This window comes from Solea solea, chromosome 13 (genome assembly GCF_958295425.1).
Source record: "Solea solea chromosome 13, fSolSol10.1, whole genome shotgun sequence".
Lineage (NCBI taxonomy): Eukaryota > Metazoa > Chordata > Actinopteri > Pleuronectiformes > Soleidae > Solea > Solea solea.
Genome location: NC_081146.1, coordinates 21,519,996 through 21,534,082, shown reverse-complemented (window position 1 = coordinate 21,534,082; position 14,087 = coordinate 21,519,996). Strand labels below are relative to the sequence as shown.

General features: G+C 39.6%; 1 protein-coding gene across 2 annotated transcripts in view; it reads left to right on the top strand.

Annotated features, from left to right (window-relative positions):
- Positions 1-531: 531 nt before the first annotated feature.
- Positions 532-14,087, top strand: part of enpp2 (ectonucleotide pyrophosphatase/phosphodiesterase 2) — a 34,421-nt gene continuing 20,865 nt past the window's right edge. For both annotated transcript variants that reach the window (XM_058647440.1, XM_058647439.1), the window contains exons 1-9: positions 532-634; positions 1,762-1,867; positions 9,204-9,353; positions 10,734-10,859; positions 11,578-11,638; positions 11,757-11,854; positions 12,020-12,099; positions 13,276-13,395; positions 13,540-13,595. In XM_058647440.1, the coding sequence (XP_058503423.1) occupies positions 617-634; positions 1,762-1,867; positions 9,204-9,353; positions 10,734-10,859; positions 11,578-11,638; positions 11,757-11,854; positions 12,020-12,099; positions 13,276-13,395; positions 13,540-13,595 (815 nt within the window). In that variant the 5' untranslated portion in view covers positions 532-616. The remainder of the gene's footprint in view (positions 635-1,761; positions 1,868-9,203; positions 9,354-10,733; positions 10,860-11,577; positions 11,639-11,756; positions 11,855-12,019; positions 12,100-13,275; positions 13,396-13,539; positions 13,596-14,087) is intronic.

Here is a 14,087-nt window from a genome sequence, read left to right as displayed (position 1 = left end):
GTTGGTCAGAAAACAACAAAGTAGTTCAGATAAAAAAAGAAAATGAATGCCCTAATCACTGCACTCTGAAGTATTTTGTTAAAATGTCTGTCTGTCTGTATAGGATCCATTGTGCCCCACACAGGGCTCCCTGAACCTGCTTTTGAGCACCACTGCTCTAGAGAAGGTACAAAAGTCCCAATTCTCCCTTAGATCAATTGGTTTAAATATGCTGAAATGTTTATTGAAGAAACATGTTTCCTTCCTCAGCTTCCACTTTACAGGGAGTGTACGTTTTTGTTATAAATCTATTTTCCATGATAAGTTTGTCACCTGTTGCTCTTATGTGTCTCTGTCCTGGTTTGACCCTCAGTGTGTCCACTGCGCGCCTGATGGAGGTTACATATTAAGACATCTGTGGCATATCTCTCCTCCCATTCTGCCTCACTTGTTCTCCTCTGTGTGTCATCCACACCCTGAGTGAAAGCCTCGACTACCTCCTCCTCCAGTAAAAACACCCCCCACGTCCTTCCCTCCAACGGCCCTCCTCTCCGGTGGTCCCTCCACTTTCACACTCAGCATCAGTCACTCTTCCTCCTTCAACACCGGACGACAGTCATAGGAGCGGCAGAGGAACATGTTGCTGCACAAACTGGTACAGTAAGAGTCCGTGTTTCTGTCCGTGAACGCAGGTGAGCCGCGGCTGCTGTGCGTAAAACCTGTGCGTAATTGCTCCGCGTAGATCGACAGTGCGTATTATTCCTTACGGCCTGAAAAAAATAGACGCTTTCGTGATGTTCTGAGCTTTTTTTTTTCTTTCCTTCTTTCTCTCAGAGTTGCCTCGCCTTCCCGCTGTGAAACATTTGCAGAACAATCGTAGATCCGTCAGTCATTTCCCAAACCTTTGGTCACAGTGCCGGGATATTGTTATGCGGCTGCGGGTGGTCCTTTCTTTTACTTTGAAGCAGGCAGAGACGCAGGAGCTGCTGCGCTCAGTGGAAACACATCTTATGAATATGTGCTTTATTTAAGTGTCAACATGTGCGCGTGTAATGCTTCGCAAACTTGTGGAAAAAGCCCTTTAACGCTGACTTTATGGGCTGTGAACTACTCACGCGGCTGCTGTGACAGTTAGTATAAACATGAATAAGTCAAACTTTAGAAAAAGCTAACCTAAGTGTGTTCATTTATACCTTTACAGGCTGGATTCATAATGTGAGATTTAGATTTAATTTTACTGAACTTTTATGCATTATTTTACTTCCACATACTCTTTGTTTTCAAAACTTTAAAAGTCAAAAAGTAGGAGATTACTTTGGTGGAAGTTAAAGTCGCATGTTACTTGGGTGAAAAGTCTTAAAGTAAAGTTATGTTTACTGTACTTGTTATGAAATGTACTTAAATGTTGAAAGTAAAATAGTTAATGTCCTTAATCATTTAGGCTTTGGAGACCTTTGTTTATGTTTTTACATTTATACAATATACTTTCAGTGCTTTGAGTACTACATGTCAATTAAGTATTGTATGTTTCAAAGTACTAGAAAGCCGCGTCTGAGTAAAGTAACTCAGTAGAAAATGACTTTGATAGAAGTTAAAGTCGCCTGTCAGAGTACTACTTTGGTGAAAAGTCTACAGTCATATTTACTGTACTTCTAAATCTTCTTAAAGACTGAAAGTAAAAGAGTTAATGTCCTTAATCCTAGTCTTTGGAGACTTTGTGTACAGTATGTTTTCATCTAATGAAGAATCATGATGTGTTGTTGTTTTTGTTGTTTGTCTCAGTTTGTTTGGATCCTCTCAGTCGTCTGTGGCACCGAGGTGGGTTTGGGATTCGTTTACGATCGTCCCAGACGCTCCAGAGAAGACGGGACCTCGGCCAGGACCGAGTGTGAGTATGATCCTATTTGTTACTGGGAAAAAAACGGACAGAGCATCTTTGAACGGCTTGAATCTGAGCCAGTAAACCTTAAGACGGGGGGGTTCAAAGCCTTAGCAAGTCTTTTGCCAAGTTTGACGCCTGTCAAGTGAACCGTTGGACAGTTATGGGATGAACAGGCCTCACGATATGATACGCGATACATGGTCCACGATACCAATAATATCACGACACAACGAGTCTGTGATAATAATTACATTACAAGACAATCCTACAGCGATACATCGCGATATCTGTCTAACTGAAGAAAACGAAACGTCCGTGAAAGGTTAAAAGTTAAAAGTGCAGGATTTCTCTATTTATTCATAACATAGAGAATAAAGTGTATATGTATTGAATGTGGATGGAGCATCTCTTAACATAGCTTTCTCCGCCGTTATCCCGATGTAAACTCCCTCTTCCACCGTCTAACTAGGTAACTTCCACACAAGTTTACCTCTTTCAATTGAGCAGCGCCGCCGCGAGAAGACGTGAAGTAGTGACGCCCGGCAAGTGAAACTGGCTGGAAATATTTACTCTAGAGCGCCTTCATTTATTAATTAGAAATTTGCTCCGGCTCATCGATTCTTGTATTGCACGAGCGAGGATGACGATATATGACCAAATCGAAATTTTGACTCACCCCAAACGGTCAGACATTCCTTGTATTAATACAGATTATCATTTAAATGCACTGCATTTGTTTGTGACTTAATCATAGTCTTAAGTATTACATGATTATCAAAGTTTGGCCACCACTGCCTTAACACAACAAGTGACAAACGACACAAGTCGCCCAACGCTGTGTTGTTTATTCCTGTTTTAGAATCTGAAACAACCACAAAACACTTACTCCTCCCGCTCTCTCTCTCCCTCTCTCTCTAATTGAGTCTTGCAGGAGGAGCCAGGTTTTGAATTTTGTGTTTGCAAACAGCAGTGGACAAATCCTGCACAGTGTCGCTGTGATTCAGCTGCTGCTCAGCACACGGGACAGTGTGAGACCCACCTGGTCTCCAAGAAAAACCTTGCTATTTTAATTTTCTGCAAACCAAGGGAAATGTCGCATTTGTACACTCTGTACTACAGCACAACTTCAAACTTCAAACTTCAGGGATTCAAGGCCTGCAGGGAAGGAATGTAGCAAACATGACCAGTAAAATAATCATCGTGACAATATTGACAAAAAATAATTGAGAACTGAGAAGCCCTGTTTACATGCCTAAACTAAAATACTAAACTAAATAAGTGCCACATCATATTTTCTTAGACATAACTTCAACTGTATTATGTTTAAATTAATTTGGTCAATTTCAGGCCAACCTGTCATACCTCTGAGTAAAGATCACATGACATGGACGTATTATAAGAACTGGATAGAGCCCTGCCCCCTCTGGCTTGCAGCTAATTTTTTAAGACGCACACGACACGTATACTTGAATTACAGCTGAAAACATCAAGAAGCGCCAATGAAAAGTTTAAGAAATGGATTCTTCCTTCAGTTGGATTTCACAACTGTTTTTAATCGTGATCACGATTTTGCCCTTTTTTTCACGACAATAGAGCACAAAGTAGTTCTAATGCTCTCTAAAAAACTGCCTGCATGTTCCAAACATGACATGGCTGCTGCTGCTGCTGTTCCTTCAAAACACAGCTCCAAGTTCCCTGGATGAAGTCTAAACAAGTAACAGTGAAGAACCACAGAAGAAAAATCTAATGTCCGACAGAAAGTTAGAGCTGTCTCTGCAGGTGTGGTAATAGGATTAAATCACAATTCTGATATCTGTCTTATTTCGTCTATTTCCCCAAAATCGTTTTACCAGCCCACTCTAAAACTGTACGTCCCCAACGTACATACGTATGTTTTTTGCAAACCACAGACATGTGTGAGCTCAACCAAAAATGACTTTACTTTTTTCACATGTCAACAAACCGCTTTAACGTCTTCACCACTTGTGGTGCTTTTGGCAGAGGTTGTTAGAGTAGGGGTTCACCATTTCCTGGTTCTGAATGTGGTTTTAGGCAAAAACAGATTGTGGTTTTTTTAAACTTCCACTGCGTATGAAATCATTCTGACGTTTGTTTTCTGAACTGGTCGTGATCTGTAGTTCATCTGCAACCGCACAGTTTAATCGAGCTAAGGCCATAGTCTAAGACCAGTCCGATATACAGTACATACAGAGGAGAAAATCAATTTATTGAGTTATTTATTGATTTATCTGTAAGATAGTGCCTATTGAATCAGTTTCCTGTTGACCTTTACGTCACAGAAAAACAAACTGCAAACGGTGAGATGGACCGTGCTGTGGTTCTGTATGTTTCGGACTATGAATCACACAATCCAGGTATGTTAGTCCGACTAAGACTCCAGTCCGACTAAGTGTATACATACAGGAGTAATCGGACTATGAATCGCATGATCCAGGTATGTTAGTCCGACTAAGACTCCAGTCCGACTAAGTGTATACATACAGGAGTAATCACACTATGTATCGCATGATCCAGGTATGTTAGTCCGACTAAGACTCCAGTCTGACTAAGGGTATACATACAGGAGTAATCGCACTATGAATCGCATGATCCAGGTATGTTAGTGCGACTAAGACTAGCGTGATTTTAGTCGGACTAACTTGTTTACATGACATTAAGAAAACCGAATTATTGTCTTAGTCCAACTAAAATTTGACTTACATACATGTAAACGCACTGAGGAACTCATTTGACAAATGTGGTTGACATTTGTTTATATTTAAAAGCGACGTACTACAGCTTTAAATACTTTAAGATATTTACACACTCGATAAGAACAAAAAAATATAATTAATTGCAGACTATTGCGTCATTTAAAAATACAGATTTGAGAATGATTGATTGTTCCGTTTGTTTCCAACAGATGCATATACATATGTCACATATAAATATATATATGTATATATATGTATATATATATACATATATATACAACACAACAAATATTGAACCCAGTCTGAGCTTCAAGCGCAATCAATCACCATGACGTCAAACAGAGTGACGCACATCTGTGACCCACAGAACATGAGAGGAACACATTTCCTCAGCAGCTGCAGTGGAATTTCTCCCACTGTGTTTGTTTGCCGGCTTATTTTCTATATGACTTGTCTGCCAGTGGATATGAAATGAGTGAGTGTGGACAGTGGATCACTGTGACCCAGCGCCGTCCTGGTTGGACAGCTCGAGAGTGTTTTTCAGGAGAGACAGACACAGAGAGAGAGCGAGTCAGAGTGTGTTTGTGTTGCTTTACCTTGAGTCAATATTAAGAGAGAGCGTTGGAGCTCATTCCTGCTCCACACTCAGCTTCTCCACTTCTCCACCGCGCGTTATTCACCCCGAGATCATTCGCGGCTGTCTCGTCTTCATCGTGGTGTCGTCTGAAGTGGTTTGTGTTTCTCTGAAGGTCATAAATCAGTCGTGACACTTGAAGAAAGCACCGTAAACACAAAATGGTGATCTTACAGAACTGCCTTCTCAAGGTGTTTTCTCCTATTGATAATGTTTTAATAGTCACGTTTATTCTTTTAGAATCAATTTTAAGATTCATTTATCACTTTTTAAAGCTCTAAATGGTCTCAGCCTCCACTTATTTATCAGATTTGCTTCCAGTGTATGAACCATGGAGAACTCTCTAGTCACCCAAAACTTTCTGTTATTGTGGTCCTCGTCTTTGGAATTGTGTCCCTGAAGAGAATGTTCCTATTGTTCAAAAACAAACTTAAGACCCCTCCTTTTTAACTTCTTTTACCAGTTTTATTATTTGTTTGTACTCTTTTAGTTTATTCTATCCTTTAGTGTCCTTTAAACCAATTTTAAATTGTCTGTTTAACTGCAGCTGTTATTTCATCATGTTCTAGTTTATCTCCCCTTTCGTTGCTCATCAACGATTATTTTCTTAACTGATTAACCTGTCGATTATTTTATTGATTAATCGAGTAATCCTTTTGGTCCATAAGAAAATGTTCTTGAATGTGAGTTTTAATGATTTCTTTGTTATAGGGAGCAAAGCAACCAGAAAATATTCACTTTTAAGAAGCTGAAAAATCTGAAAAAACTTGTTTTTAATTATTAACAAAACACTCAAATGCATTCATCAATTATCAAAATAGATTGATTAATCGAGTAATCGCTGCAACCCTAATTGAATTTATTTATTTACTGATTTACTTATCAATTTCATTACATTTTATCCGTCACTATTTGTGTTTTTAATTTCTCTTTTACCTCCTGTTCAGATCACCCATTAGTATTTTAGTCTGTTTGTGAGTTCCATGATCGTTCCATCATGATCCTCACTTCCTTTCCTTCCTGCCTTTCCTCACTTCCTTCTCTTCCCCGCTTCTTTACTTCTCCATTGATGTTTTTAAAAAAGTAATACCAACTGTATGCTGGTGGGTTGCTTTCTTTGCATTGCCTTTTATGCAAAGTGCTAAATACATAACGTTTGATCGATCGATCGATTGATTTGATGAGGCACAATTGACGTCCATCAAGCAGCAGACCTCGGTTCGAGGCCAAATATCTGCTCTTTCTTTGCCGATTGTTGCAGTGATGCGGGGACATTCTGGTGTGTTTTTAATGGCGGGTGAAGACACTCGCCACACAGGATGTTCTGGTGTGTTTTTATGAAGTCCACCAAGCAGCAGACCACCACAGTCAGAGAAATAACCACAACCTCTTTCCTGAGCTCTAACCGGGAACTTTTTTTGCCTTAACCCAAACACATTAAAAAAACCAGGAAATGTCGTCATCACCCTCATTTACTGTGTGAGGTACTGTATTCATGTATTGTGTTCCTATGTGGGGTTCTATGCTTTTTCAGCCATTCTCAGACGTGAAGGCCACAAAACTTCCAAAATATTGGGTTTGGACGTCTTCTGAATCATGTACGCAGCACGAGATGGATTGTTTGAATTAGACGTGTTCCCAAAAGTAGAAGAATGTCCAGATGATCCAGGCAAAGAAGACAGGCTTGAGCTTTCAGGACATTCACTAGATGTATTCTCAAATGAGCAGACTTGAACATTGTTCGGACAAGGGAACGTCCAATAAGTGACATAATTTAGTTTTCAGAAAATATGGTCTTTACAGAATGTAGATCCGTCGTGTGGGGACATATGTGCAAATACGATATTTTCAGTTTCAAATTATCATATACATTACAATACAAAAACAATCATTTTAACCCATCGATGTTGTCAAATGTCTTCAATCTCTTATCATGAGACCTCTGCTCTGATATTTCAGTCATTCACACTTGCATTACAAAATGAGTAAACTAACAAACCAAGTTTTATTTTTAACCTTAAACCTTTAGGGTCGTCTGAATTAAATCCCCGCCTGTGATTCAGGTGATGTTTTGCTTTATTATAGTTTGCACTCACTAATGAGCTGGAAGGATCTCATACTGCAGCTCAGGAGCCAAAAATGAGCCACTAACGTTCGGGGCCTTTGAGGACAAGAGCGACTTTGTGTCGACGGGAACTCGAGTGTCCCCCAGCGAGACAGAATTACCACAGTTCAGTTCCCATGAGCGGATTTAAAGTTTACTAACTGCTGAGTTTGGCACATTTTACACATATTTTGTTATGACATGTGAAGTCATATACTAAATTGCTGCCGAGTTTTTCTCACTTTTTTTGACAAAGTAGTACATGTTACTAATACACTTGTACACAGTCATTTTTAAAAAATATATTCTCTTCTCATTTTATTGACGTGTCTCGTGGCTGAATGCCAAAAGGAGATTTAAAGGTTAAAAGAACTGGTGCAAAAGGAGTTCTCAGTGTTTATATGCGGGCGATTCATCAGCGTTTGAAAGTAAACGTGTTACAGGTTCAGCACCATTTGTGTCCTTAACCAAACAAAATTTGAACACGCGCTTCATACTAGTGTTTGAGTTATGACAAATCCATGTAAATGGTTACTGACGCAGGTAAAAGAAAATAGAAAAGTGAAGAACAGTCGTACACCGTGGTAAACGCTCTTTATTTATGTAGCGCTGTTCTGGTCTTGATGAGCGCGCAAATTGCTTTACATAGAGTTTTGACATTCACTCATTCATACTAACACACACACACACGCTCACTCATACAGCACATATACTATAGTATAGTGCAGGACAATATAGTAGACTATAACTATATAATATAATATATTACAGTATAGCACAGTCCATCGCAGTATAATATAGTACAATCCAGTGAAGTACACTATAATATAGTATAGTGTACTACACTGTATATATTACAGGGTAGTATAATAAACTACAGTATAGTTTACTGCAATATAGTCTAGTGCAGTCTAGTAGTATAGCATAGTGTTGTGTGAAGTGTACTGTAGTGTAGTATTTATACTACAGTATAGTATACTGTAGTGAAGTATATTTACTACAGTATAGTATACTGTAGTGTACTACAGTATACTATACTGTAGTGTAGTATACAGTATATACAACAGTATAGTATACTGTAGTGTAGTGTAGTATAGTATACTGCAGTATAGCGTAGTGTAGTATACTGTAGTATAACGTAGTGTATTGTAATATACTGCATTATAATGTAGTATAGTGTAGTATAACCTAGTGTAGTGCAGTGTAACGTAGAGTAGTGTAGTATACTTTAGTATAACGTAGTGTAGTAGAGTATACTGGAGTATAACGTAGTATACTGTAGTGTATTAGAGTATACTGTAGTGCATTTCATAATCATGAATGAAGTATAATACAGTCCAGTGCAAATTAATGTGGTACTGTATGGTATGATGCAATATATTATAGTATATATATATATATATAGTATATATAGTGTATTGTGCAGTATAGTATAATACAGTACAGTGTAGTATAGTGTATTGTGCCGTACAGTTTAATACATTACAGTGTAGTATAGTGTATTGTGCAGTATAGTTTAATACAGTAAAGTGTAGTATAGTGTATTGTGCAGTATAGTATAATACAGTACAGTGTAGTATAGTGTATTGTGCAGTATAGTTTAATACAGTACAGTGTAGTATAGTGTATTATGTGCAGCATATTCACACAGCTGTCAGGAGGACATGTGGACTATATGAAGGTGCAGTGGACAACCCGCTCTACCTCCCTGATCCACACAGCTGCTTATTTCAGCAGTTTAAAGACACCTGGGAATGATGTTGTTTTCTTGAAGTTAAGACGGTTTTCATGTTCAGCAGTGTTTATAAATTACAAAGCCCTTCAGTGCAGTGTCGACCTGATGTAAAAACTTACAAAGGTCTCTTCTCTGTCCTTCTCTGTGTCCCTCAGCTCGTCCTGCGTACGTTCCGACCTCTGGCTCCTGCAGGAACAGGTGTTTCGAGCTGGTCGAGCTTGACCCACCCAACTGTCGCTGTGACAACCTCTGTAAGACCTACAACAGCTGCTGCTCTGACTTTGACCAGCTCTGCCTCAGGACAGGTGCTCACTCACTCACTCACTCACTCCATCGTCCTTCCCTCTGACGTCCTCACACACTGTCCTTTACTTCTGTTTTCATGCTTCTGTAGCTAGAGACTCCTTAAACTATTTCTTGGGGGACAGGACACTCACTTGTTCTTTTTTAAACTTCCAAATACTTCCCAATGTTCAGTCTATTGTTTCATTAGTTCAGTCAAATATTATCTGGACATGTGACCAGGGAGCTGAGAATTCAGAGCCTTTATTCTGAAAATTTTATTTTTTATTATTTTTTATTAAAGCCAAAATGTGTGTCAAATATCATTTAAATGGATGAATTAATGTCATTTTCATCATATGTTTTTCTGACTGAAAATGAGAATAAGGATGTAAAAATTACCATTCCCTCTGATATTGTGAATCACATCTTGTCAAAATAATCCCAGTTTGATATTTGTTCAAAATCATTTATGTTACGTTTTATTCTCTGCAGTTTTAGCTCGGATGAAGGGTTTCAAACACTGAAGTCACCAAATAATTAGATTTTAGGGATGGAGGCAGCAGTGGATCAAACGCTCCTGTGTGTTCAGAATAACATGGATGAATAATGATAGACGTCAATATTTGTACTTTTACTTCAAAAATAGTCTGAATCCTGTTTACGTTGTCATTGATCAGTCGATCTGTTACTTTAATTGCGTTCTGCACTGGTCCCATGAAACATAGCCAGCAACTAATTATTGTGAATCTACCAAAAACTACATATTTCTCTTCTTTTTTGTTGATATTTGTTGCCTTTATTATTACTTTGAAATAAAAAAAGGGTCTTTTAATCAAGTATGTTGACACAACATTGCAGCCTGATTGTACAGCTGCACAGTTTGGTCGTACTTGCTGGGCGTGCGCCATCACTTTAATGTCCCCGCACTTGACACGTGGGAGTAAAATGGCTTTTATTGGTTTTTGTGCGGGCTGTCGGTCGTTATTTCTCTCTGTTGAAGCGCCGCGGTGATTCTGTGCCTCCGTCAGCATTTCCCCCCCTGCTACTTCGTAGTATTGGTGGTCTGGATTTATGGTCTTGTCTTCAGCCTGGTGGTCTTTGGCTCACCACAGCCCTGCCACTGAAATCCTCCCCATGTAAGAAAAACGATGATATACTTGCTTTTATGCTTGTTCTTAGGTCTTTACCCGCACGCTGTCGAGTCCTACTTTGAGTTATGGCTTCTTTTTTTATTTTCTGGTGCTCTCATGTGAATCATTTGTTGGTCCCATTTTTCTTTTTCAGTTTCTTGTGGCTTCACTTCTTATTCCCTCAGTGATTCTCTTTAAAAAACATGTTTTTTTTTTTGTTTTTTTATTCTTTGAACTTATGCACTCTGTCTGTTCTCCCCGCAAACACAGAGGGGGGATACGAGTGTCGTAAGGATCGATGTGGGGAGACTCGGAATGAGCAGCACGCCTGTCACTGCTCTGATGACTGTCTGGCCAGAGGAGACTGTTGTACCAACTACAGGGCACTGTGTAAAGGTTAGTTATATTAATATATGTATATAACAAGTGCAATCCTGCTTTACTCTACAGCCCATACTGTATATATTCTTACTATTTAATATCTAGTATCTACTGTGTAGTCTATTCCCCATGGTTCTCAAACTGTGGTACGCAAGCTGTATCTGCTAGGGTATGTGATCAGAGTGGACCTGAGGAATTTTGGGTACATAAAAAATATGCTCAGAATATTAAAATCCGGATTTTTTTTACATTGGAAGCAATTATGCGATTTAATTACATCTTGTGAATATAACATCTGAAAACTGTAGTTTGTGACTTTTAAATATGATTTTAAATCGATTGCTGTATTAATCGTCACCAAATTTTTTTTAAGCTTTTCAGATTTTTCAGCTTCTTGAATGTGAATATCTCCTGGTTTCTATGCTCCACATAACGAATAAATCATTAAAACTGAATCATTTTGGTTTGTGGACAAAACAAGACATTTGAGAACATCATCATTTCCAGGTTTGGAAGTACTTGATGTAGTTGATGACTGAAAATAATAATCATTAGTTGCAGCTGTACTGAAAATGGTGCTATAATGTCAGCGGATCATTAAACCTGTTGCATTTCATCCAGAGAAGGACATAAATGTCAAAAACCAAATTGTGGTGACTCCAACAAAGTCAGTGAGAGGAAAAAAAGTTCACCTAACAAACCCAGCAAAGCTAACAATGCATCCGTCTTTAAGGGGACACTTCATGGCTGCAGGACGAGTGTGACGAGATCAAGACTTCTGAATGTCCAGCTGGGTATGTTTACATGTGACCACTAAAGAAAATAGTAATAATATAGTGATCATTTTATGACCACTGACCAGTGCACTAAAGTGTTGCACTGTAATGCCATTTGTTTTTCTTGTGTGTGCAGGTTTGTGCGTCCACCGCTCATCATCCTGTCGGTGGATGGATTCAGAGCGTCTTACGTGAAGAGAGGAAACACCGTCATACCCAACATCGACAAACTCAGTAAGGCCTGGACCAGGTTTAGCTACATGTCCTTTGAAAATGACACATTTTTGCTTCTTTAATTGTGGAAAAGGAAAGCGTTGTTGAGGTGCACTGGGTAAAAAGTGAGGTTTGTAGAAGAATGTGCTCAATGAGATGTTTGTCCTGTTCTGTTCTTCTTCTCAGGAACGTGTGGAACCCATGCTCCATACATGAGACCTGTCTATCCGTCCAAAACCTTTCCCAACCTCTACTCCCTGGCTACGGTAAGGAACAAAGAAGAAGAAGATCATGTGGAGAATCTGGTGGTAGTTTCTGATCTCACACTGTATTTGGGCTTCGGAAGTTATTTGAGTGGTGTCTTTTGTGGTCGAATTTCTAGAAGGAGTTACACCGAGTTTTCATTCTCGCACTACTTGGAACTGAGTATTGTGGGTTATTTCCGTGGTTCCTTCTTGTGGCATCTACACCAGCTTTGCAAAGTGGGTGTCAACTATTGTGAAGTGCCCTCGGTCCAACAAAAAAAAAAAACAGCAACGGAGGAGAACAGCCTTGTTTGGTTGTTGTTGTTTTTTAACTGTAGAAGTGATTTGATTGACTGGTGCTTGCTCTGCCACCTGGGAGGTTTATCTCATTATAACTTCTGTCACATTCAGTGCCAGCAAAGCACATTTTAAAACAGGCAAGGCTGAGTTAAAGGCACAGCAACATAAAACAGTAAAATAGTGACATAATAAAATAGTGAAATAGTAAAATCTAGATAAGTGTCCGGGTTGACTATTCTTATCCTGAAGTGACGGCCAAGGAGAAGAAGTGGGTCTTTAAAAAACGATCGCCCCAGGTTTTTAGTCTGGATTTTGGCGCATGTAAAAGCAGCAAGAGGTAAGATGGTGCCAAACCATTAAAAACCACCAATACAATTTTAAAATCCTAAAACAAATAGGAAGCCAGTGGAGGGAGGAGCAACACAGGTGTGATGTGGTCTTTTCTTTTTTCCTCTGAAAAGGCGAGCAGCGCCGTTCTGGACTAGCTGGACAGATGACTGATCTAAGCCAACATACAGAGGATTACAGTAATCCAGCCAAAATGTTATGAAAGCACGGATCAGTGTCTCTAAGACTTTGCGAGTGAGATAGTCCTTCACTTTGGTTTCAGTTGAAGCCTCCACTGCACTCTGTTTTGCTTTGTGTCAAACACTATCCTGTCACATGAATTGGAGGTGTTGTACTCTCAAACTAAAACAGACTGCGCCTTTGTTGCCGTGATAATAATTTTATTTGTGCTGCACTGAAACGGATGAATCGCGAACCCCGCTGCGGGTCCTGACCCCTAGTGTGGAAACCGCTGCTTTCATAATAATGGTTTGGTATGCAGCGCAGAGCGAAGAGGGCAGACATTAGTGTCACGAGCAATAACGTTCATTTTCAATGGCACGATTTCAGGGCCTCTATCCAGAGTCTCATGGTATCATTGGCAACTCCATGTATGACCCAGTGTTTGACGCCACCTTCACCCTGAGGAGCCGAGAGAAACTCAATCATCGCTGGTGGGGAGGACAGCCGGTTAGTTCTCTTCTCTTCTCTTTGTAATTCTTTGGCATGAACTCTGTTCCCATGTACAGCTACAGTTGGACAATGTTAGAAAATGACCTTGGCTTTCTAACAAAGCTGTGACAGGATGATGAAATAATGACTGTTTTCTCCTAGATCTGGATCACGGCACTCAAACAGGGACTGAAGGCTGCCACTTTCTTCTGGCCTGTGTAAGTATGCACACACACTAAGAGCTTAACCCACAAAAGGTTGTGAGAACCAACCAAAATGTCCAATCCATAACCAGTTATTGCCTAAATTCAACCTTAACCTAATCACAATTCAAATCTTAGCATTAAACCCATCCAGATCTTTAGAAATGGGGTTCATTAGGACCAGGTGACAAATGGTCCTAAAGAGGTAATAAATGTTGTAAACATACGAAAAACTCCCATTTTGCGATTTGTCCATCGTCATTTTGTTGTTTTTATAAACAGGGAGGAACCATATTTAGATGTCAGATTCAGTAACATGTGATCCCAGGACGTACATCCAGGTTTCATGTCAGTACCAGATGTTTTACTGTCCACATGTGACCCGCTATAACCAGACCTGAACATCAGGACATGCCCCGTCATGTCCCCCTGGCTCTGGTCACCTTACTACACCTGGAGCCTGCGCAAACACAAAGCAACCCACATTTATCAGCACAGTGGCAGCTT